At 45.6% G+C, this 26,211-nt stretch overlaps 1 protein-coding gene across 2 annotated transcripts in view; it reads right to left on the bottom strand.

Annotated features, from left to right (window-relative positions):
* Positions 1-26,211, bottom strand: part of Kiaa1549 (KIAA1549 ortholog) — a 91,186-nt gene that overhangs the window by 36,863 nt on the left and 28,112 nt on the right. For both annotated transcript variants that reach the window (XM_048786857.1, XM_048786858.1), the window contains exons 9-14: positions 22,743-22,927; positions 14,024-14,220; positions 11,870-11,985; positions 5,953-6,158; positions 4,550-4,773; positions 3,386-3,539 (exon numbers count right to left, since the gene is read on the bottom strand). In XM_048786857.1, coding sequence (XP_048642814.1) covers positions 3,386-3,539; positions 4,550-4,773; positions 5,953-6,158; positions 11,870-11,985; positions 14,024-14,220; positions 22,743-22,927 — 1,082 coding nt within the window. The remainder of the gene's footprint in view (positions 1-3,385; positions 3,540-4,549; positions 4,774-5,952; positions 6,159-11,869; positions 11,986-14,023; positions 14,221-22,742; positions 22,928-26,211) is intronic.

Below are 26,211 nucleotides of genomic sequence, written 5' to 3'. Positions count from 1 at the left end.
CTCCAGAGAAGGCCAAGAGTCACGGAGCCATGACGCTGGAGCTTCTCTTCCTTGGTCACCTAGCTGTTTCCTCACGTTTTCAGAACTGGAAAGCCAAGAGGGCGCATTCGTTTTTCTATACCCCAGCCCCTAGCACAGTGGTTCATATGGAGACGTTCCCTAGGAGATGAAAAGCTGGGGCCTACACAAGTGGAGGCTCACCCAGAATCCCTAAGTCAGAATCCAAATTCCATTTTCCTGAATCCTGGTTTGATAATTATATTAAGGTGCAATGTTGTTCCCTTTGAGCAGATACACATTTCTCTATCCTTCTTCAGAACTACACGCCAACCTGTTCACCTTTAGACTTCAAAGATGATGGATTTGGGTTCCTATTTTGCAATCTTTGGTAGGCTGTTCTAAGTGTGATCAGACACCCTGTTTTATTCAAGACAACCTTGGTTTACCCCTCTTGCCCCAGTTTAATGATTAACAGCATTCCCTTTTACCCAAAGCGTCTAATTTGGATGATAAATAACATCAGGGGCCAAGAAGTATTTTTTTCTTCTTTTTATGAGATGGGGTAACATTTTTATGTTACCCAAGCTGGCCTCAAAGCCCTGGGCTCAAGTGATCCTCCTGCCTCAGCCTTTTGAGTAGCTGGGACTAGAGGTAAGTGGCACCACATCCGGCCATGGCAAACATTTTCAATAAAGCCAGATAATAAGTGTGTTAGGGTTTGCAGGTCACAGAGTCTATCACAACTCTTCAACTCTGAAAAGGAGCCACAGATAGCACACAGACAAACAGGTGTGGCTGTCTTCCAATAAAACTTTACTGCACCTCCTAAAGTACGCATCTGGCTGGATTTGGCCTGAGGGCCACAGTCCACCAGGCCTGGACTACACTGGCAGCCCTAGTTACAGGGAGTGAGGGGTATTTATTTCTCCAGTTTTAGGAGAAGAGAGACCTCAAGGGAAGATATTTTGAAGGGAAAGTGGAAAAGTCAAGATCACCCGAAGCCATGGAGGACCTGTATGGTTTTGAGGATGAAAAGCTACCTAAGAAAAGGTGAGTTCTGAGAGAGGAAATATCTTCCTAAGGATGCATTTCAGGATTTTTAGGGAGAAAAAGTGAAAAGTAAGCTCATCTGAGGAAGAAGAGTTTCCTTTGGGGAATTTTGAAAGAGGAGCCTCAGGGATACAGGCGAGCTGTGGTTTCCAGGCTGGTGTTCTCTCCACCAGCTCCAGGAGGAACCTCTGTGCATTCTGTGAAGGAAAAACAATGAAGAAGAAAGGGAGGGTCCAAGCCAGATGTGATGGCAAGAACGTGTGACATCCCAGTTTCTCGGGAGCCGGAGCAAGAGAACTGCATGAGCCCAGGAGTCTGAAGCCAGCCTGGGCAACATAAAAAGAGAAGCTGTTTCAAAAAATTTTACTTATTTAATTAAAAGGAGGGTCCAGACCATCATGATGGAAGCTTCATTTGGGGTCAATGAAGGTGAATGAAGAGATCAAGAGAAGAGGAACTCAGAAGGGCAGGGGAGCAAGGCCCTCCTGTGGGGGCCAAGCACCCCAGGCTGCCCAGGGAAGTGGAGGGGAAGGAGGAATGCCCCTGCTTCTTCTGTGGTCAGTTCCACACCTCAGGAAGTCCCTGCTTCAGACCGACAAAAGTTCCAGGTGGCTGGCAATCTTGGATCCCCAGGGGACAGTGAAGTCGAACACCACTGGCATCCAGACACTTTCCAAAACCCCTCTGCAACACAAGAGCATCATCTGCTGCAAGAAGGCCCGGCGATGGCTCCTGAGGAGTGCAGCATCCAGAAAGACCCAGAGACCAGGGGACTCAATCCCGCTGAGGAGGAGAGTGGTCCAATTTACAGACCTTCCAACTCTAAAATCGCAGGATCCTCATGAGGAGGTTATGAAGGCCACAGTCAGTCGACTTAAAGGACACCAGAAACATAGTAAGTTTCCAAAGAAAACCCATTTCTTTCAGGGGATCAGGATTCAATTACACTTGGGCTCCATGACAGTACAGTTCTCATACATTTGTGGTATTCTATTGAGGGTCAGTATTATTTGTACAATTTAGGAGAAAAAAATAGAAACTTCAAGAAATGGCTGGTTGCATAAGTATCTAGACTGGTCATGTACATCACAAATGCCTTCCCCAAGGACAAGCCTTTTGCTAACCATTCTCTAAACAAGGATGGCTCTGTCCTTTGGCCTGCAGAAGGAGGACAGGGCCTGGGGCAACACGGCAGGGCTGCTCCCTGGCACCAGGCTGAGGCCATTGTGTTTCCCGGCACTGCCAGAGTCAGCTGTGTCTGGCTGTCCCCCTCTTGTGTCTGTACTTCTCATAGCCCCTCAGGGAGGACGGCTGTCCTACTCAATGGAGCCTGTGTGCATGTGCCTTAATGCTAGCAATGTCTGCCCTCCAACACTTCGAGCAACTCTGTGCCTCTTTCAGTAATTTGAGTGAATAAAGCACTGGGAAAAAAAAGTGTTTACTTCTTCGTTTCTTAATTTCTAAGTTCATTCTCCCATAAAAATAAGAAATGCATACATTACTGGTGTGAGGTGGCACACACCAGTAATCCTCAGTTACTCAGGAGGCTGAGGCAGGAGGATTACAAGTTTGAAGCCAGCCTCAGCAAGTCAGTGAAACCCTGTCTCAAAATTAAAAAAAAAAAAAAAAGTCCTGGGATGTAGCTCAGGGGCAGAACGCTTGCCTAGCACATGTGGGGCCCTGGCTTTGACCCTAATCCCCATCACTGCAAAAACAAAAACAAGAAATATATATAAAGGTTGAACATCCATAATTCATAAATATGAAATGTACTAGAATCTGTAACTTAGTGAGTTCTGCCCTGATGCTCAGTTTGGGATTTGGGGGCATTGCAGACTTTGGATTCTCAGATTAGAGATATTGAACCAGCAAAGTCCATGCAAATATTCCAAAACCTAAAAAATTCCAAAATCTGAAAATGTCCCCAACATTTTGAATATGGGATACTGAAATCAGCAAAGGCTCAACAAATGCACCATCTTCTTAGCACTCTGGGAGCAGAAGGGGAGCACAACCCTGTCACCAAGAAACCAAAAAAAACTCACAGGGAGTGGAGGGGGAGACAAACCTGGACACCTTCCCCACCCTCTCCCAATTAACCTCAACCAGCTCCCATTCTGAAGCCTGAGGACAGGGCTAGTTTTTCAGGGATATTACCCAGCAGCCCCAGGTTGACATGACAGGAGTGGCCTAGCCCCACCCATGTACTTCAGGGTCCTGCTGGCCCCGACATCGATGTCCCATGGGGCAGCAACCAGCACTGTTCATCATCCTTTCCTATCAGGGTCTTTTCCTTGAGCCCCACCCCATTTCCAGAGAGTTCGGCATTACGCACTGGGCATCCAATGTAGGCTGAGTTGTGCACGCCGGGAGGCCGTTTGTAGGTGCCATCGCTGTCTGTGGTGATGAGCCTGTCCTTCTCTGCATCAGCAGGGCATCCGTTGACCTGGTGTTTCCGGCGTGGCTTAGGAGAGCGTTTTATTCGTGAGCTGCCAGAATAAACAGAAATTATCTTCATAGGAAATGAGCCTCCTGCCGCTGAGTTACCCCCTCCATACACTAAGTATCTTCTGAGGGCCTACTATGTGCTAACCACGGTAAGAGGCTCGAGGAGACAGACAACATGGCAGCCCCAGTCTGGGCCCTGCAGAGCTGACCTACCAACAATCATGTAATCAGGACACTATCTAGTGACACAGATGGTTCAGAAAAGGGAGAGGTCGGGGGGAGCTTAATACCACCATCAGCTACCGGGGCCTGAAGCAGATCTTGAAGAGTGGGATCTGAGGCCGGGCAGGGCCACGGGAAGCAAATGGGAGGCACAGAAACAGCATCCAATCAACCAAGGCCAGAAACTGGAGGCAGGTGAAGGTCTGAGGGAGCATGAGGGGCCATCTACGGGACAGCGAGAGGAGCTGCACGGAGAGGCAAGCCAAGCGCTCCAGACAGATTCCACAAGGCAGGCGACAAAACCCGACTCACACTGGGTACAGGAAGACACAAATGAGAGCAGTACTTCAAGAACATATGTGAGCCAAGGGGCAGAGTTGGGAAGACCAGGGGAAGGTGAGACCCAACGCTCTGCAGGAGGCTGTGGGAAAATAAGTGAGATCCACCTGGACAGCTCGACAGCAGTACCAGAGGGGAGGGGAGGGGAGGGGAGGAAGGGCCAGGGAGGCCATGGAAGAGGCTGCTGGAGCTCAGTTTTGTGTGTGTTCTTAAACCCAGAGGATCCGTGCAGAGGCAACCGGAGATGCAGAGGAGAAAACCCACCACAGCCTTCGGCATGAAGCGCCCCAGGCTGACCTCGGCCTTCCTAGAAGCAGAAATAGCCCTCCTGGCACAACCCTCCTCAACTCATTCTCAGGAACTTTCATGAAAAAATGGACAGGGCCTTTTGTCCTGGGCCCTACAACACAGAGGGACATCCCCATCTATCCATGCTCTTAGAGCAAGTCCCCACGCCCTCCCCCAACTCCCAGGCAGGGCCCAGGCCCACCTCTTCCTGGGCTCTATGAACACCGAAGGCACGCTGGCCGTGGGGTCCAGGATCTTGTCGATCTGCATCTGTGCCCTGCGGTACACGCGGTGCCGTTCCTTGGTGTCGCCCGAGGACAGGTCGTCCACCACCGGGAACTCGTAGTGGCCGCGGCGCTTGGCGCGCAGCCGGATCTTGTTGCGATGGTGCTCGATCTCGGACTTGTGCCGCAGCGCCGTCTGAATCTGAGCAGGGGTGGCAGGGGGGCGGCAGATGGGTGTTCTCAGAGGTCTCTGGACATGCTATCCACCTGGCCTTTTAGGCATGCCATGCTCTCCCCAACCCTGGACTTGCTGTCTATGGGCTCCAGGCAGGCGCTAAGGGAGGTGACAGAGTGATGGTGAGACCCAATACTCTGAAGGAGGCTGGGGGAAAATAAATGAGATCCACCTGCAGGAAGGAGGGGCAGTGGCGTCCTCTACCCAAAGCAGGGGAAATGCCCAAACCTTGGAAATCAGCTTGTGACAACTCTTGAGCCCACACTTGTCTGATCAAAAGTTAGGATATGCCCTGAGAACATAATAAATATTTTCCATACTCAATATTATCACTACTTTAGAGATTCTTAAAGTAAAACTGACATTCAAGGAAGTATGTGCATTATACTGTAGAATATCCATTTATGGATAATTACCCAGCTTAGGGAAACACATTCCCTGAGGTATGATCCCCTCCTCACAAAGAGTAACATCCTCAAAAATAGCAACGTCATCAGTGGCCATGTGGGACCTGACCCAGAGCCAAAGCAGGATTTTCTGGGGGCAGCAGTCTCAGGGTTCCTGGGTTACTCCCTTCTGCACATTTGCCAATGTGTCTAAGAGTGTCCCTGACCAGCATCTGATCTTTAAAAAATAAGCATGTTTTAAATTAAGCACAGTTGTCAGCAGCTCAAGCCTTTGTGACCTTTTGACACTGTATCTTTCACTCTTTTTAAAGCATTGACAAAAATCAGAATGTATTTTTTTATTAATATGCTTAAAAGTGGGGGGCGGTATTAGCCGGATGGTGCATACCTATAATCCCAGCTACTCAGATGGGTGAGGCAGAAGGATTCTAAGTTAGAGAGGCCAGTCTGGGCAGCTTAGTTAGATCTTGTTTCAAAAACAAAATTTTAAAAGTGCTAGAGTGGCTGGGCAAGGTGGTACATGCTTGTAATCTCAGCTGCTCGGGAAGATGGGGCAGGAGGATCTCAAGTTCAAGACCAAGACCAGCCCCTCTTCAGCAAATTAGTAAGGCCTTGTCTCAAAATACATAAATAAAAAGGGGTTGAGGATGTAGCTCAGAGGTAGAGTACCCCAAGGTTCAATCTCTAGTACCCTCCCCCCCCAAAAAGAAAGAAAATAGGGAGGGGGTGTTCATAATACCTCTTTGTTGATTTTGTTGGTTTCTGCCACTCGGTCAGCAAGGATGGGGTGCTGGACTGGGGGTGCTGGAATGGGCTGCATGGCAATCAGCTGGATCTTGTTGGGAACCCGCCGGCTGGCCTCTGAGGAGCGCGAAATCCTGTCCACATGCTCAAAGATGGAGGCAGAGGAATGCTGCTCATTCCCTGAACTGGGCAAGGGGGGACCTAGCACAGAAAGAAAGAAAAACAAAGTCACCTTAAGAAATAGCACACTCAAAATTATGGACCCTGCCTGAAACAATCCTCAGACAGGTCCTCTGACTAAAACTATGTCCCCATGCTGATGGTGGCATACTTAAAATTTCTCTATTTGAACTTAAATGATATGGGTTAAACATTGTCTCTTTCAGTTTCACAAATAATTACAGACTCTTAGGAAAGATGTGATAAAATCATTATTATACTGTGTAAAAAATTACTCTGTTTTGTCTAAATGTGGTTCAAATCTTCAGTTAAAAAAAAAAGGGTGGGGGAGGATAGAAGGATTCTCAAGTTGCTCAGCAGGTCAAAAAGCAGTTTACAGACCTTCTAGGAAAAAAGCATTTATAGCAGTTCTGAGCTGACCTAGGAAGAAGCTTCCTAGAGTGATATTAAGTGAGTACCAACAGGGTATCAGTCCCAGGACCTCTGTAGATATCAGAATCTGCAAACACTCAAGTCCCTTCCATAAAATGGCAGAGTGTTTGCATCGAATCTATGTACATCCTCCCGTATACTTTAAATGATCTCTACATTACCTAAAATATATAATACAATATAAGTGCTGTGTAAATATTTGCTCTACTCTATCATTATTACTACTAATAATAAGAGTCTCTACATGCTTAATACAGATGTAATTTTTTAAAAAATATTTTCCATCTATGGTTGGTTGAATGTGGAACCCACAGATACAGAGGGCTGACTACGCAATTGAGAAAATAAAAGACAAGGGGACTGTGAACGCTCAGGTATATACTATTAAAAATTGTCTGTCTTTCCCATCTTGATAAGAAAAGTTGAAGATGCTTGAGAAGAAAAACCTGCTGCACATAGGAAATCAAAAGAAGAGAGATTAAAAAGCACTTAAAAATGGCTAATAGGGTGCCAGGCATGGCGGTATATGTCTGTAATCCCAGCAGCTTGGGAGGCTGAGGCAGGGAGGTGAGGTCAAAGCCAGCCTCAGCAATTTAGCAAGGCCCTTAAGCAACTCAATGAGACCCTGTCTCTAAATAAAATATTTTAGAAAGGGCTGGGGGTGTGGCTCAGTGGTTGAGTGCACCTGAGTTCAATCCCTGGTACCAAAAAAAAAAAAAAAAAAACGCTAAAAGGGTAAATTTTATACTATGATATTTTACTACAATAACTTTTACAAAAAGAATCTGTGAAATTGAAGAAATTTAAGTGTTTAAAAAAAGAAAAAAACATTTAAAGAGACTGGATCTTGGTAAAAATGGGTGCCTTTCTTATATTTTCTGTAATGAGAATTTTCTCTAATGAGTATTTTCTGTAGTAAGAATAATCCCAATAAATTTTCAAGTTTCAGAAAGAAAAGGGAGAGAAAGAAAGAGAAAGAGGAGCTGAGCAGATGGGAAGAGCTGGCTAATGACACGAAGATCAACTGATGCCCTCCCTCTAACAGGCCAGGCTCACCTCTTGAAATTCAGACATTGCTTTAAAAATAAATGGCCAGTAGAAGGCATGAGAGCAGGGAGACTGTGTTTTTTGTGTTTTTTTAAGCCTAAGGTTTGAAACCTCAAGCAAAAGTGAAAAATCTAGAGGTTTCTCCAAGTGTAAAAAAAGATCAAGAGCAAAGCAGTGAGAAATAGAAGATGATTACATAAGGAATGTACATCGGTGGTAGAGAGACTTTTGTACTTTCTCTCAATTTGAATTGTATTCACGGGTTATGCCAAGCAATTAGAAATCCTTCCTACACCTCCGAGTGAGCAGTGTCTCTTGGTGAGGAGGCCCAGCTCTCTGGACCCCAGCTGTTCTCGGGCATTCTTTCCTTACTGCACACCTTCAGGCAGCCCGACAGTTTGTACCTCCTTTCATCCAGTAGCAGCCACTTCAGTTGCAGGCATACTGCCTGAAAGGAGAGGATTACTTTGCCAGACATTCTAACCTTGCCAACCCAAACTTCTAAAGCAACAAAGGGTAGCCCCTTAAGCTATTGATACCCAAAGGTGAGATCTCTCTCCCCTAGGGTGGTAGAGAGCTCGGAGCTGCCTTTGAGCCTCAAGCAAAGGTGACAGAAAGAAAAGGCCTCTCCCCTTTGTTCTGTGCTCCCTGCCCAGGTTCCATGCATGCTGCAGCCTGTGACTGGGCTCCTGCACAGGGTCCCAGCCCTCCCCTCCCCACTGCACTTGGAGATCCTTGCTTTGTCACTCACCACCTGCAACCAGAGGAACACAGGATGCACAGGCCGAGCTGAAGGACTGTGCAGGAGAACAGAGTGGGAAGTAGAGAGAACCCTCCAGCTTCCACAGCTGGGACCCAGCCCTTCAAATGGCCGAAAAGTGTTTTTTAAATTATGTATAAAAAAAGTTGTTTGCTATGCATTACACAAATTAAAAAAACAAACTCCCTGGATAATATGACCCATGGGGAGTACAGTGAACACATAAGAGAATAATGCTATGTGGCTTTCAGCCTGAGGGGACCCACACAGTAAGGACTCTGGATTAAAACGTCCTTTTCTTCCAACATTAGTAGTTGTTTTTTTTTTTTAAATGATAGAAATTCAACTAGACAGATAGTATATTATGGTGACTAAAATTAATAACAATATGCTGTATATCTGAAAATTGTTACAAGATTAGATTTTAAGTATTCTCACCACAAAGTAAAAAGGTAAATGTGAAATAAATCTTACCATCCTACAGTGTATGCAAATATTAAACATCATATTATAATTAAAGTTATATACATTTATAATTTTTAAAGGAAAGAAAAAATAAATTTCTGCATTTTTAAGACAAAAAGAGAAAGAGCACAATCCTGGATCACATAGGATAAGGTCATCCAAGCAGAATGAGAGAGGAAAGGGCATTACTGAAATGCTGAAGCACCAGCGATTTGTTTGGGAATACTATTCCACTATCTACAGATAAACACATGTACACTGCACCCTTACTACTGCTGGTGACCCTCAGGCACACACCACCAAGTGTGATCACACTTATCTCACCTTCTCCACTATACCCCAGCACCCAGCAAGCCCTGTTGCATGCATGACCAAGTGAGTTGACAGGATGTTTCCTTGAAGAGGCCTCTGGGGATCTGCTTAGTGACAAGAGGAGAACTATATGATCTCCATCATTTCATAAATGGGCACTCTGATACTACTCAAAAAATCTCCATGTTATATGTAGTTGATCTGGTAAAGACGATTAATTTGCTTGGTGAACTCATTAGCATGTGCAAGAGTAAATATTGGCTTTGTTCCCACATAAGTTTCCAAAACTTGGAGTTTGCGGAATTTAAAGAATAAAGCTATGGCTACTTAAAAGTCACACACTTACACAGATGCAACCTAATAAGAACAGCATAAAAAAAAAAAAAAAAAAACACTCATCATCTCATAGTCCTTATCTACTTAATATAATCCTGACAATAAAGGGGCAGAGAGAGAAACTAGTCAGGCAGGGACACAGGACTACAGCCCTGACCACACCCTGAGAATAGCTGCTGTCTCCCGTACAGAGTGCACAATACCTCCTGCACCTTCACACCCTCAATAAAGGTGGCCTCCGTGCTAATGATACGGCTGATCTTAACTGCAGATCTGCCTGTACGTCATCTCTGAAGGGTCCCTGCACGGCAGTCCCCTTCCAAACAGCTGCACAGGAAATAAAGCACAACTCAAATTTACCAAAACCAAAGAGGTCTTCTCTGAGCTTCACTGCAAGTTGGGCCTCAAAATGCCAGATGACTTGGGACAGCCATCAAAAGCCTTGCCAAGAAGCCTAAAGAGAGCCAGTGGATATTGCACTAACAGGGGTCAGAGGCAACACTGGTCCCAGGACAGCAGTTCTCAAACAACCTCCCACCTTCATTACTTTTTAATTTCATTTGACTTACAAAAAGAAGATTTTTATGTGACATATAAGATAATTAAAAAGCTATGATATCAGCTCAGACTCTTTTTTATATTTAACAAATTTCTTTCTTTCTTTCTTTCTTTCTTTCTCTCTCTCTCTCTCTCTCTCTCTCTCTCTCTCTCTCTCTTTCTTTTTTTTTTTTTTCCCAGTACCAGGGATTGAATCTATGAATCTAGGGGCACTTAACCAGTGGGTCACAACCCCAGCCATTTTTAAAATATTTTTTTTTAGAGACAGGGTGTCACTGAGTTGCTAAGTGCTTCACTAAGTCGCTGAAGTTGGCTTTGAACTTGTGATCCTCCTGCCTCAGCCTCCCAAGTCACTGGGATAACAGGTGTGCACCACTGTGTCCAACTTAGTTAACAAAATTCTATGCAAGCAAGAAAATACCTCTGTAGAAAGCTATCTTATAATGCCTTTCAAGGAGAAACAAAGTTTTTAAAGTGAATTTCTATTGGTACTGAGAAAACCATCTTTCTAAAGCATGAAAATAATGCACAGACTGGTGTCCCTTCCAACTATGGCAGCAGCATCTGAGCATCTGCTGCTCACAGGGACATCTGATCCACCCCCTCCATCCAGCCAGCTCCCTGTCCCCCAGCTGAAGTGCTCTCCACTTGGATTCGTAATGCATGCTGAGAGTGGTGTCTGATTCTTATAGAATTCACTGGTTGTGACACTCTTGGAAGGAGTTAAGTGCAGGAACTAATAGCAAGATTTCCTGAGGTAAGCAATCAACAGAAATTGAGGAAATCTAGAGCTCTTTGATTTCTCCCCCCAAATGTTTCTTTCACAGAATCAAAACTAGATTTTAATCCTTTCTGAAATAAAGCACGTGTTACCATGGTGCTAAATAATTTTTAAGAGTCTGTAAAATGGAATCCAAAGGAAAAAAATCTCTTCCCTTATTCTGAGGGGGTATTTCTTTAACATTATACGAAAACCAGCTGACAGGCATCTCAAGGATTGGCTGCTTTAGTCCCACAGGAGCCTCAGGGCCTAAGGGACCTGCAAAGTCATAGACATATCAGAGATAGCAGAGGCCCTTGGCCTTCCGTCCAGAATCTGTTCATCTACCAATGCAGATCACTCTGTGCTGCATTTTCATACAGAAAAACATGTGATTTTTAAAAATATAAAAATTACTATTGAAAATAGTAGCCTGAGGCTTCCCAATCATGTCTGCATCATTGAAACACAACAATAAAATATAAATAAATCTCCAGGCAAGACAGAAGCTGAATGGGCACATGTATTTAACAGAATCAATTAAACTAAAGTCAAGCTGCCTTGCCATCATTCCAAAAACTGCTCTCATGGCTGGGAAGGCCTCTGGGCACAGGTTCAGACAGGCATGAGTCTCATGGCACTGCCCCTTGGAACAGGAGGGAAATTCACTCCATCCCTGGTCTCCAAAGCTCTATCTGACTCCCAATGCAGGGACACTAAAACGGAGTCTGATCATACAAAAGGTCGAGGCACCGGACAAACGGAACAGACAGGGACAGCTGTGAAATCCTTGAATCCTAAGAAAGTCACTGAATTCTGGGGACACTTTTTTGACTATGATTTCTGTGTAGTTCCTCCTTCTTGTCCTTCAGGCAGGAAAATTGCCTCCCTTGCCTCAAAGCAGACACCCCTGTAATGTTCAGAGGTGACAATTAATGCTGAGAACTGCACCCCATTTCACGGGTCTTTTTTTAAAGGTTCATCCTTTGAAGTAGGGTCACACCCTGGCCTGCGGGAACCTCACGACTCCCTGTAACATGGAGGAGGAGGAGAGTCACAGACCGCTCTGTGGGGCTCTGTGGGCCTTGCTCTCGTGGACCGCTGCTGGCGTCTTGTCCCCCACGTCCCTCTCACTGGACTCCTCGCTGACGGTGGAGTCGGCATCCGAGGGGGACACTCTGCAGGCACAAAACAAATTGCAAACATCAGAAGCAAGAAGGAACAAAAGAAAAAGGTCACATTAATTCAGTCATGGAAATCAGGCTTCCAGGCAAAAGCGGGAGAGAGGAAACCGTCCAAGGACCGGGACAACACTATTCAGTCACCATGTGCTGAAGACGAGGGAAAAGCTTACTAACTGGCTTGGAGGTTGCAATTCAACAAAGGCTGGAAATAAGTGCCACAGTGGAGGACAGTCCCACAGCTACTGAGGCCTACGACTAGCTCCTGGCCCCGGGTCAGTTCTAGACAGGCAATCTGGGTCTAACACAAGTTGGATCAAAGAGCATCTGGGGTTTGGGCCTGGTTTAGGGTCCACTGGGAGGTCCACTGAGAATCCCTAGGAGGCCAGGATAGTTCTGCAGCTGCCTCAGTTGACTCTAGATTATGTAAGACTCCTAAACTCACAACAGCAGGATGACAAGCGCTACTGAGATTGGTTCTAAATACAAACATCAAGGGTATCACAGCACCCAGGCTGCCCCAGGCTGGGAAAATCCTTAACCAGGTAGCACACTGCCTCTGCGGGCTCCCTGGCTTCTACCACAACATGAAGTGTCAAGACATTCTGGTGCCCTGAGGGATGCTAAGGTATACACTCACCCCTCAGTATCATGGGGCGTTGCTTATAGAATCCCCACGGACACCAAAATCCATGGTACTCAAGTCCTTGACATCAAATGACACAAATCTATATCAAACCTATGCACATCCTAGGTTACCCATAATCCCTCTTACAATGTAAATGCTATATAAATAGTTGTCATACTAGATTTTGGGGGCGGGAAATGATGATATGAAAGGAAAGCCTGTACAAGTTCAATACAGATGCAGTATTTTTTCCTGAGTATTTTTTTCCTGAGTATTTTTGATTCACAGTAGTTTGAATCCATGGCTATAAAACACAACTGAGATGATAGGACTAGAAGTTTATGAGGAGGCTACTGGGGAGAAAAAAATATCCTGCCAAGCTTTACTAGTATATTAAATCATTTTTAATAATTCAATTCATTCTTAGCCTGGAAAATAATTAAGCAAGTAGCATGTCTCTGCATAATTCATTTTCTTTCACAAAGATCATGCACTTACATCCGTTACATTCTTATAACCAGGTCAGACACCTGGGGTGGGTTTTCTGATCAGATGAAAATGATGGCATTGTTTTGAATGTTGGTGTGGCCACACACGTTTTCACTCCCCACAGCTAACTGAGAGTTACAGTCCGAAGCTCAGAGGCCGGCTGGTAATCTGAGGCGTCAGTAGCCAAATCCTGGTGGTGCTATGACCTCAAGTCAGTCCCATAAAACCTGAGTGTGAACTTGGTCTCCTGTTACATGACTCCAGCCAATCTCACAGGATCAGAGGGCAGCCATGGACTTACTGGTAGTTTGGAAAATTAAGTAATGCTCCATATGCTTTATTGATTGATTGATTGATAGGAAGTATTGGAAATAGGAATGGTGAGCTGGGAGGCTGTGGAGAGTCCTGTGCATTGTGCTAACAAAGGTGACAGCGTGGGAAGCTGGAGAAAAGCAAAACTCACTGGAGGACGTGATGAGGGTCACCTGTAGACAAAGCGGTGATGCAAGAGCAAAGAAGCCTGCGCTGGCCAAGCATGTAGGTGGGCTGTGCGCTTTGAGCTTTGTATCCATCCTTTGCTTATGATCACCAGACCGCCTCCCACGCTCACCTAGAACAGACACGCTGGAGTTGGCCTGTCCCTAATCCAATCTGAGGCCACTACTGCCAAAGTGTCACAGGTGGTGATTCCTAACCTTGAATAACTTGAGGAAATAATTGCACAGCCTCCTTTGGTAACCCTGCGGAGCAGGCGAGAGCACTCCCAAGTCCGTGTGTGCCTCTGGGCAAGTCATCAGGATCCGAGGCTTCAGACACTGGGCGATACTCACCCTCAGCCCTGCTGAGACTGGCAATGGACAACCTGAGAACAGAAACACGCTCTGCAACAAAGAACAATCCAGAAAGCCCAATAATAACCTTCCTCTGTGGCGGACGTTCTTGGCAGGGATCTTTGACTTGGGGCTTGGCACGTCTCCATTTTCAGAGGGCGTGGTGTGGTCCTTCACAGGTCCTGGCAGTGGTGCTGGCTCATGAATAATCAAGATGTCATCTTTATTGTGCTGACCCAGATGCTGCTTAGCAAAATCGAAGCCCTTCACGCTAGGGATCTGCAGCTAAAACACACACACACAAACAAGGTGGTTACTGTGAAATCTGAGCACTGTGAAGAGAGGTTACGAGGGCTTGACAAGACGAGCACAACTCCAACCCAAGACTATGCCACCCAGGCCACCGACCCAACCCAACAAGCGTCTCTATGACATTGACTGTGTACAAGGTTCTGTTTATTCCTAGAATTTGTGACAGATGCCAGCAAAGGATTAAACAAGAGTACAAGGATTAAATAGCTAGACCGTAATAGAAAAGCCATTCCAACACAGCACCTGCCCCCTTGTCACAGTGGACTAGCGAGAGAGAGACAAGGTGACACACTCTTTATAGGGAAAGAGGGACTTAAGGCAGGCCCTGAGGACAGGCAAAACTACAAAGAACATGTTCCTGATTATGTCAGGGCCAGAGAATCCTGAGGCCCAAAGAGGTCACATCAGCTGCTCTAGAGGGGCCGGGATGTAGAAGCGGGGGAGAAGGAGAGAAGGCAACCTGCGCACACACATCCCCAAGTGCCAGCTCCTGGGCAATCAGGAGACCACTAAATGTTCTAAGATCCAAGCAGACAGGACCCAAGGGAACAGCAAGAGGCCCCGTGATGCCACATGCATGAGACCACAAAGGCTTGAGCCAAAATCTTTGCCAAGAAAATGGGAAGGGCTAGGTAGCAGCACGATGCAGAAGGAAGGGGATGGAAACCAGAAGGACACAAGAGACAAAGGGAGAGCAAACAGACCAGCGATGGCCGGAAGTTTCAGACAGGGCATCCCAAACGGCAGGGGCAAGCGGCGAGTCCTGCGGGAATGACGACGGAGGGGATAAAACGACGCGCCTCAAACGGGCTAAGTGGAGATGGAAGGAAAGGTCCCAGAGGAAAGCAGCTCGGTGCAGCTGGAGACAGAGGGCAGTGGCTTAGGGACCCGTGGGCTGAGAGGGAAGGCTGAACGCCACCTGTCCGGAGGTGGCATGCAGGGGAGCTGGGGCCTTTCAAAATGAATCCAGGCTCTACAGATACAGTGTTGGAGAACATCTCCTAGTGTGCGGCTAAGAAGAGAGAAGGAATCAGGCAAGAAAACAGAAGGTGGCTTCCAGAAAAGAGAAGAATTTGGAAAGTTCAGTGGAATCGAAGCCAAAGAGTAAAGAATCTCTAGAAAGTAATGGTCAACAGACTTAATGGGAGCACAAAGCTGAAGGAGGACGGGGTCTTCAGGAAGAGTCCACACTCACACCGGTGGGGGCAGGGGCACCCCCCCCCAGGCATATGATAACAACCAATCCAAAACCTACAACAGACCCATGAGCCCACACCTCAGATCCGGGCCTCAGTTTCTGGACCTGTGATGAGGTAGGAGACATCTGAGGTACCCAGAGACGCTTTCTTTTTCAGGGCTGCAGAAGGAACTTAGCCTCGGGCAAGCTAGGCAAGAGCTCTACCACTGAGTCATACCCCTAGGCCCAGGGCACCATTTTTGATGACCCTATTTTCATGATACTCAAAGAGCCACCAGGATTATAGGGAAATAAACTGCCAGAAGAGTCACCCTGAGCAGTGTCCTCAGCAGCAGGAACACCACAGGAAAACCAAAGTCCTCCAGGGCAGACTATCCACACCTGCAGATAGTCCTAGCAGTCAAACGACCGTCCAAGTCTCTGGAGTGATTTTAGACAATATACTACAAGTAGAAGCAAAAAGTTTTGTCATATTTGTGTTAACTTTAAGCACACCAGTGGCTTAGGGGTGTCACCTAATGTCTTCCCCCCCCTTTTTTTTTGTTTGTTTGTTTATTTGTTTGGGTTCCTGGGGGTTGAACTCAGGGACACTTTGCTAGAGAGCTACATTCCCTGTTCTTGTTTTTATTTTGAGACAGGGTCTTGCTAAGTTGCTGTAGTCTTACTAAATCGCTGAGGCCAACCTGCAACTTGTGACCCTCCTGTCTCAGCCTCTGGAGTGGCTGGGATTACAAGCATGCATGCGCGCCTTCTAATGCTAGAAATCTAGGATCAACGGTAGAAAGAAAGCGGTCTGCAATAATGATTTCTGCCAGCAGAGGGTGACAAAACTTACTGTAAAGAGAGTTTACAAAGAGTTGCTTGGAAACAAAAGGCGCAAAGACTGACAGCCTACATTCTATAATTAATAAGATCCTGTTACAAGACAGGCCCTGGGCACCACACGCCTAGGCTCAGGAGCACTGCTTTGCAAACCATGAACCCAGACCTACCACTCCACAACCTCCTCCACCCCCATAAATTATTTTCCTCATCCAGGAAACTGGGTTAGCACAGCAGTTTTGAATTGGTCTACCGGGGGACCCCTGGGGTTGACAAACGTTTTCCTAGGAGCAGGATTCTCTTTTCTCCTACCTTACAGGAGACACCCCTGCCTCTAACCTTCCTGGGGTGCTCTGTGTAGAGGTGAGGACATCAAATGAAAAGACAACAGGGTGCTTGGCAGATCCCTTTCACTGAAGCACAATAAACCTGTGGCACGGCTGCCTCATCCCCGTATTGTACATATTTCTTTAAGGGAGAAATGCAGACAAGAAACAGGATCATCAATCCATGTCCAGGATGCTCTGAATTCAGACATTCTGCAGAGGGGGCCGCAGGTTGCTTCTATTTAACAACGTCACCTCTAGCACCTCCCAACCATCAAAGATGCCTCCCTCCAGTGGAGGAATCAATGAGAACCAAAAGGACAGCAGGAAGAACTCCTAAGGCACTGTCTCATTTTGTTCCAGGGACAAGCTCACGGCCAGGCCCTGTGTTTTATGTGTCTAGCTCAGAAGAGGACGGTCAAGATCTATTCAACCTTCTGCAGGGAAATACGGAGGCGCCCTGGGGTGCATGCTGGCCACAGCTCACGGTCCTCAGCAACTAAAGAGCTCCCAGCACCTGTGCACGGGCTTTCCGGGTCCTAATGCTGTGTTTTGCATCAAAAGACAAAGGAGTGAAAATTTCCACATTCATGTCTGAAAGATCAAAATTACAATTTCAAACTTAAAAAAAAAATTAATAGAGCTAAGATAGGGCTGTGCACCTTCCCAAGCGTTTATTCAGACTTGCAGTTTAAATTTTCATTAACTTCTTTCAAATAACTAGTGGATACTGTGTTCAGCTCACCAGTGCAAGTCTCTTGTTCACTGTGCCTCGTGATCCCTCCCTGCTTGTTTGACATGCCTGTGTGCTCATTTAGATTAACTACACAGCAACATGTTTGGATTCATAAATAATGTACTTAGCAGCCATCAGCTACATGCCTTTTGGAAACCCAACAGTTACCACCAGTCTAATGCTTTTTCCTCACATGCTGTGAATTTCCATAAAGATTCAACTGTACTCTTAAAAGTGAAGCATCTATCTACGAGTGTATAGATTCATAATAGATAAAGAGGAAAAATTAGGAAAGCCAGAAGTTAACTTCTAAACTTTAAAAAATCTAGTCCATTGATTAGGATGGAGTTCCCTCTCTTGGGCTTTGAAATATCCTAATTTATGAAATACATAATTATAAATATTGCTTTCATCTTGAAATGAAAGTACAAATCCACCTATATAATTCCTGAGCGTCCATCTGTCGAGCCTTTTTAAGATAGCCAGAAAATTGAAATTTGACACCGATTGCTCATAGCTGATGATAAAAATCCTAACGTGGGCTTGGGATGTTATGGGGTTGCTTTACTCCAGCTGCACCTCCTTTTATCTCCTTAAACAAAGTGCTCCTAAGCAAAAGAGTAACAGCATCAGCAGTCATCCACCCGCCACTGCCATCATTTCATAAATCTTGCTAAAATCCTTTTTGGTATATTTCCCAGTAAGAAAGTGCGTGCCTCTAAGAACTGGGCAACAATCTCTTTTACACATTCCGGGGTTTGCTGTAACAAAGCAAGGGCCTCCGAAGGGACTGATGTAAAACACAAACAGTGCTGGTCTCCGCGTGCTGCATGCACAGCCCCAGTGTAGGCTCTAAACGCCTTCCGTGAGAAACCGCCAGGCTCGTGCAAGGAGCAACCATGAAAATAGATGTGAAGATACTTCGTAAATGCCAAAGTGCCAGGCGAGTGAGACTGACAGCATTATTATAGCTGTTGGTTGATGAAACGTCAAGTAGTTAAGGTAAACAGTTGAGTCCTCAGGTATCAGATAGTTACAGACATAAATTTGGATATAATGTTTTGTTAGGTCAGCAACAGGACGTGACACAGGACAGACCCTCAATAAATATTTGATGACTTAATGAACTTTAGAAAGGATAGCTGAAGCACCAAACTTTCTGAATTTTATGAGGAATCAAGAATAGGTTATGTGTCATAAATGAAGTATACAAATCCCATTGGCTTACTGTCGAATCCAGCTGACATTTTTAAATATATCCGTTAGATCCTTGCACTTCTTACCAGCTGGGCAAGTCACCATCTTCAGTGACAACAGAAATGGGACAACTAATCCATACTTATACACAAAAGCCATCCTCACACAGAAGGAAAAAATTAAGAGGAGACACACACACATACCCAGTATGGTATTCACTCCTTTTGTTTCAACCCTATTTTCTGGATCATTGTACCTAGTTTTTTCATTTCTTTTTTTTTAAAATAATCTAGAGTTCAGTCTGGCTGGCACTGCATGCCCAGCCTCACATACCAAACAGGCTCCACTCCATGTTTTATAGAAGAGGAATGGAAATTAATTAGTCTTCACTATGCATGTTAGGGCTCGGCTCTTTCTGAAGAAGGAAGGCTCTTGTTCTTTCTTTCTTTCCTATTTTATGGAGGGAACAAGCCACATTGTCTGTGCCGCACTGGAACACATCACCAAGGAGTCAGGGAGGTCTGGTGGAGCAGGTCAGCCAAACAGCGAGATGCCTGATGAATCTCAAGACACGTGGGTCATAAATATAATAAGACACAGATGTAACAAGACACAGTGAAGTCCCTAGTGCTTGGGTTAGCCTGTCCCCCTGGGAAGGGGCAGTTTAAGATGACAATAGAAACCACAGAGCAAATCCCAAAAGTGTCTGAATAAAAATTTGCAATCATGTAGAGAGTGCCATTGCAATCATTGGTTATTTGACTTATATAATTTGAAAAAAAAAAAAAAAAACCCTAACCACCATGCTGTTTCCACTTAGAAGGCAAAGCTGTTGCCATGTGTTTGTCTTCAGCGTAGCCAGCATGGGGCCATGGAAACCCTGGGCCTATGAATTGTTGGACAGCACCCAAGAGTCTCCCACCCAAGCCCACGGCAGGTCACACTCGGCTGGTGGGGTGAACTGAGTACCTGTGCACAGACTCCAGGCCGCCGTGGGGCACGGGCTGACCAGCAGGAGGGAAGCAGCCCTCAGCCAGCTCCTCCTCAGGTCACTGACTCTACACTGCTTCCCAAGGGACCTCAGCTAATGGGAGCTTGTCCAAGCTGCTGTTCCTTCTGAGAGCCCTGAAGTCGCTGCCGACTGTCTTCGGTACCTGGTACCTTTTAGAGTCGCTCCATGTCCTGAAGCCCCTCAGCCTTGACTGCACCACCTGGGTCTGAGTGGCTTTGGTCTGTGCCTTTCCTTACAACCTTGCTCCGGTTTGCCTGAGCTGCTCATATTCCTTCTGCAGCCATGTCACCTCTGTCACCTCTCAGCTGCAGCCCAGTGTCACCTGCTCACAAAGGCAGAGGCAGCCACCTGCTGGAGTGGTCCCTCTACAGAACCTGCTTGTACTGTTGTGTGTCAGCTTTTGGGAGACTGCTCCTCTCCCTCACCAAGGCCCTGGAAGGCAGTGATGACATGTTATTTGTGTTTGTAACTTAGCCTGACCCACCTGGCCCAGAAGTTTGGTGAGTGTAAAGTTATGGTCTGAGGCAGCTCCCTCCGGCGGCCCCCAGTGCAGACCTTAGGAGCAACCCAGGTGCCAATCACTCAGGAGCTAAGATCTGGGCAATAACTAGGATCAGAGCTAATAACTGGGTGTGGCTTGTCCCCATCAGAAGGAACATGTTTCCCTGAGGCCCTGCAGTATCTAGCCAATGCCATTCAGGGTGGAGAGGATCTGAGCAGCAGCTTTTCAGGTGGTAGTGATAAATGATGACTTAGGACTACAGATTAAAGAGATTACAGATAAAGGATAGTTAAATGCATTTTTTCCCTTTATTATTAGAAATAAGAAAGGGCCCTGCCTCAAAACACGACAGAACAGCCTCTCCCTGTTATCATATTTCAAAAATAACCTACTCCCAGACAATCTGAAGAGGTCATCTTCTCATTATAGGGGAAGGGGGTGTGGACTGTAGATCAGTAGATTTATTGTCTCCAGATGTTTACAGTTCTGGGATTCGCTGGAGGATTCTGGAGAGCTGGAGCAATGGCCGAGTGAGTAGAATGGAGAGAGAAAACAGAAGGCCACAGGAAAAGGAACTTGAAGTACCAGGGCAGGAGAGTGCCCCGCAGATCACCCAAGGAACAGGCTATGGCCATACAGGCTTAGGATGAGCACCTAGGAGGTAGACAGGTTTGTTTTTAAACTAAAGGAAGGTCATGGTTCCCCTCTTGCAAATCCATGACCACATCGGCAAGGTGGGTCCTTATGCCAGCAAAACAAGACCCTGGCCTGGCCTCCCGACAGCCTGTGCTGGCTGCGATGGCTCTCCCGGGCTCCTCCCTGCAGAGGACCCTTGGCACAACAAGGCTGGCGACTTGGATCACACGTCCTCACACCACCCAAAGGGAAAGAGCAGCCCCCAGGGCCAGAAGTTCTATCTGAAACTCTGTCCACCTGATTCACAATATGGTCTGACACATGAAAATATTTCAGAAGTAAAATGAGAGAAGGAGAAAGCTGGGGGACTATTCTTTTTTTAACCCAAGATGCGCTGACCTCTCAGTTTATTGAAGTAACAAAGAACGGTGGGTTTCCACAAGGAGTACATGCATCAGGAGATATGGACCAGCAAAGACCTACACACACAGCTCCACCGCTGAAACTTCCCCATAACAATCCTTTCATGAGAAGAATAACACCTCCCAAACTATTGCTGAACCTCTTACAATGAAATTCACACTATGAATCATTCAGGTGTCGTGTGTTTTTTCCATGCCATTCACTGGTATAACAATAGAACAACCCAAGCAGACCATGTACATAATACATGGAGATGAGTGGAAATATAACATTTACATATGAAATGATTCTAACATAGCCATAAGCTTGATATCTAATTAAGATTTTGCATTTTTTACTGAACTCATAAGGAAAAAAAATGGACGATTTTCATTCACTTTTACAAAAATAAAATAAAAATAAAAATAAAACCTGTGTTTTCATTCAGCAGGTCAAGGTTTATAACAGGCAGAACTACACTGAGATCATCAGAATGAAGTTAAAAGGTTCTCTTATTCCTTGTTCTTTTGCCTTTTGCTTGCCTGTTTTTAATCAAAAGAATAAGTACCATCAAAGTGGGGTGAGTCCTCTAAATTTGTGAGATCCACAGAGGGTAAAAGTTAATACAGTAGACTGACCACCACCTTCCACTCCCTAAACACACGGATATTCATGCTGAGGTGAATGTCTGTGGTGAGTTCTTCCCTAGGACTCTGGCATATGAGCCAGACACTGACCCAAAGTCAATTTCTTTGCTCTGAACCTGATGTGACTATGAAGATAGTATAGAATACCGCTGAAACATACATGTGAAAAGAGAATTGCTATTTCTATAAAAACTAAGTTGAGTGCTTTGGAAAAGACACGTGTAAAATGGGCTGCTAAAAAAAAATGATGTCGAACTAGGTGTAGGCGAATCAACTTTAAAAAACTGCAAAGTGGGGTAGGGGGTGGAGGGAGGCATCAAAAAAAATCAAGAAAATTCTGCACTCAGATTGCCTTGCTCTTCTCAAAGAGAACCAAATTGGAAACCACAGCTGATACATTATGGGTATTATTTATTGCAAGAAAAATCATATAGTATTGCTCTCAGCAGACCAACACTCAGAACAACAACAACAAAAAGAACTGATAACACTGAAAGAATACCAAATAAATGTCTGCTCGTATATTTGAAGTTAGAAGTTTAAGGCATGTATTTACAATTCTGAATGATGGAGTGGATAGATGGGCATCCAACATGGCGGACAGAGAATGAAGGAGCTGTCTGGTGGAGTTGTGTATGAAAGAAAACATACATTGATGTGAGAAAAATTTCCTTGGCCCCTCTTCTCTGAAAATATCCAGGGGTGAAAGAGATCCAAATTCATACAAAGGATAGACATGATCCTCAATTGATAAGATCTTCAAATGACTCAGGATGGATACAATCTTCAACTGACTCTCAAAAATGAAACCACAGAGCTCACTTCACCTCTGAGCCTCTGCAGCCTCACCTTCCTGGAATGTGTCCACTATAGAAGAACTGGGCTTTCGGTTAGAAAGACAGAGGACACCACCCCTGAGCCAGAAGATTCCTTTAATAGCTCTCTCCCACCTTTCAGTATCTAGAGCCTGGACCCATATCTGTCCCACAAGGTTGCTCAAGTGATCCCGACCCTTACCTTCTGCCGCTGCTGAATGTTGGCCACAGTGTCAGGCTGAAAGTCCAGCTTGTCCGTACGGCAGAGCTTCCAGTAGAGGATGACGATGATCACCATCACCACCAGCACCGGGATGACCACGCCAACAGTGACCCACAGGTTGCTGCTCTGGGACTCCGGAGATGGCCTCTTCACCCTGTCCAGAGCTGTGGACAGGAAGACAGTCTCTCAATAATGCCTTCTTAGCCCATTCACCGGACTGAATGTGTCTTCCTCCATGAGGAACTCAGAAAGTCCCCAGACCTTCTACTCAAGACAGTAAGTTATAACCTCCCAATGACAGGAACCATGAGCAGGCGACATGCAATGCCCCTGCAGGGGACATCAGCAATCACGATGACACATCAGAGGTTTCCAAAGGCCTGGGGCTAATTCAATGGCAAAGCTCGGTTGGTTCTAGGTCTCCTGACTTCTAGTTTATTAGCTCATCTCTGAATTCTCATGGCAGTACATTTCCACACCAAAAATGGTTCTGTAAAACTTTGATCAAAAGTGAAAAGCAGGGTTGAGGCTGCAGCTCAGTGGCAGAGCGCTTGCTGTGCACATGTGTGAGGCACTGGGTTCGATCCTCAGCACCACATAAAAATAAATAAATAAATATTTTTTTAAAGAAAGTGAAAAGCAGCTGCTTATACAGAACACTGCTGTGCCCACAGAACTGACACAGCTGAAATTCACACCCTCCCAGGTCTCAAGAGAGCACAGGAGCCCGACTAGGAGGCTCCCCATCTCTTGCTACTCAATAAGTTTTTCCACTTATTCTCAAATTTTATTTATTTATTTATTTAGTATGAGGGATTGAACCCAGGGGCACTTCACCATTAAGCTACATCCCAGCACTATTTATTTATTTATTTATTTTGAGACGGGGTTTTGCTAAGTTACCCAGGCCGGCCTCAAACTTGCCATCCTCCTGCCTCAGCCTCCTGAGCCATCACAGGCATGCACCCCAGCATCTGGATCCACAAGTGCTTATTACATGTGCCAGATGCAGTTCTAGAGGAGGATACAAGGATGGACAAGAAGACAAAGCCCCCAAGGAACACAGGTTCAATCAAGTAAATGAGTCGCAAAATAACGTCATGTACTAGTAGTGCCGCGTACCGAGAGAAATAACTCATGAGACACAGCAAGAGCACACAGGCCCATGGTAACTTCTCCTTCAGCAACTGAAAGGTGATACAGATGGTGCTGTTCATAGTGGCATCAATCATGACAGCCACAGGAGGAAACAACCCAAATACCCATCAACAGGCGAATGGATAAGCAAAATGTGGTACGTTGATACGGTGAATATCATCAACTGTTCAAAAGGAAGGGAAAGCTGACACACACTACAACTGGATGAACCGTGAAGACCCGCTAAGTGAAAGAAGTCAGGCCCCAAAAGGTGAGTGTCGTGATTCCACCCAAAATGAGGCTAGTTTATAGAGACAGACAGAAGAACAGAGGATGGGGGTGGCAAATGAGGAGGGATTATTTAATAAGCAGAGTTTCTGTTTGGGATAATCAAAGAGCTCTGGAAACGGGTAATGGAGATGGTTGTGAACACTGTGAATCTAGTTAAAGTCATTGAATTATACACTTAAATATGGTGAAAATGCAGGACTGGGGAATGTGGCTCAGTGGTAAGGACTTGTCTAGCATGCACAGGGCCCTGGGCTCAATCCCCAGCACCAATAGAAAAAAAAAATGGTAAATTTTATGCTACATATATGTTACCATGATTTTTTAAAAATGATAAAGATGATTCTCAAATTTTTCTAAGGTGTGCACCACTGTGTTTGGAAACTGAAGTCCTAACACATGGTTATGCTGCCTTTACTTCCTCATCTGGGACCCTCCCTGAACACTTGGGTCTTCATTAAAACTCTTTTATTTAAGCTAGCAAGTGTCAATTTTTTAAATCATATTCAAGTAAATCTTACGCTTAGAATGTGGCACTCCTCGCCCATGTCGTGCCCACCCACCCCTATCAGCCCCCTCTTCTTTCACACCTTGGACCATCACACTTCGATTCCCCTGGACCCCCAGTTTCCCTCAGTGGCTCCTTGCCCGACCCAGACTATGCTCAATGCTTCTTCCACTCAGATCCAGTCACGGAACCTAAATGCCCACCCCTCTCACCCCAGAGAGCTGCCTCATAAGGACCCCCCATGAGGACACTAATCTCTCCCTGGTCTAAGTTCTTTTGTTCTTGTTGTCTTTGTTTTGCAAATGGTGCCTCATTATTCTTTTAAAATGCTTCTTATTATATAAATGTACCAGCTTAATACACTGCACACTCTGCTCTTCAATCTGGCCAGGATCTAGTCTTGTCTTTTCAAATCCATCTTAGTTGACATGGGCAGGGACTGAGTCCTAGGCTCCTTCATGTCATATAACTGCTAATACCTGTGGTGGGATCTAAAAGTATCTGCTCAAAGATGTAATTACAAAAGATTCTTAGGGTAGGTTTATGTTTGGGTTAGACCCCTGACAGCAACAGGGAGGGAGCAAACATTCTAAATCAGATGGACTATGAAAAAGGCCCCGGCAGAGCAGACACTGCAGGTGACAGGGGGAAAATAACAATGGGTCAAAACTTTGGATTTTAAGATTTAATGTGAATATAATTTATATACGTAGCTCACTTTGCATAAAAACAACTGATAACAGAGAAGCAATGTCAGCATCTACCAAGGAGCTGAGAGATCTGGACACTCCTCTGAGCTCCAGCCTGGTAAACCACTGGAGTGGCAGAGGCTGAGCAAAGCCAGGTCAACACCAGTGTCCCAAAGCCCCTGGGATGGCCCTGGCTTCAGCTGAGGCCTCCTTCACCAACTCTGAAATCCCAGGACTGGGGAAGGAGAGGTCCAAGACCAGACGGAGGAAGGCCTAAAAGATGTGGTATCCTGCTGTACTCAACCTTGTTTAAAATGCTAAGTGCCTGAGCTACCCCTCCTGCCACCACAAATGTCACATGTAAAGCCACGTCAGGAAGTGCTTTTGCTCCCATTTTCTCACTGCCTTGAAACAGAAGGCACTAGCATGCAGTCATATCTCAGGTGTGCCAGCACAGCCTGCCCGTGGTTACGGCTCACTCCGTCCCACCATCTTCCATCAAATGGAAAATATGCATCCAGAGCCCTGTCCTGGTTAGTATCCAGGGTCAAGATAGACTTCACAAAGAACCTGATGCTACCAAGGACAATTTCAAAGCCATCACTTTTTGAAACTGCTCTGCCTCCCATCGACACTCTCTAAGGAGTTTTTCAGCATCCTCTGGTGCTAAAACACTTCCTGATGGCTTTAGTGCCAGAGCAAATCTCCCCAAGCTCTTAAAAGGACTCTCTGGATCACAGAGGAAAAACATCCCCATTAAAAGAGTCTGATTTGTAAAGGTCTATTTGGAAAATAGACCTCTCCTTTTTTTTTTTTTTTTTTTTTT

The sequence above is a fragment of the Marmota marmota genome, unplaced genomic scaffold (genome assembly GCF_001458135.2).
Source record: "Marmota marmota marmota unplaced genomic scaffold, marMar, whole genome shotgun sequence".
NCBI lineage: Eukaryota > Metazoa > Chordata > Mammalia > Rodentia > Sciuridae > Marmota > Marmota marmota.
The sequence above is the reverse complement of the archived record's forward strand: the minus strand, read 5'-3'. Positions and strand labels throughout refer to the sequence as shown.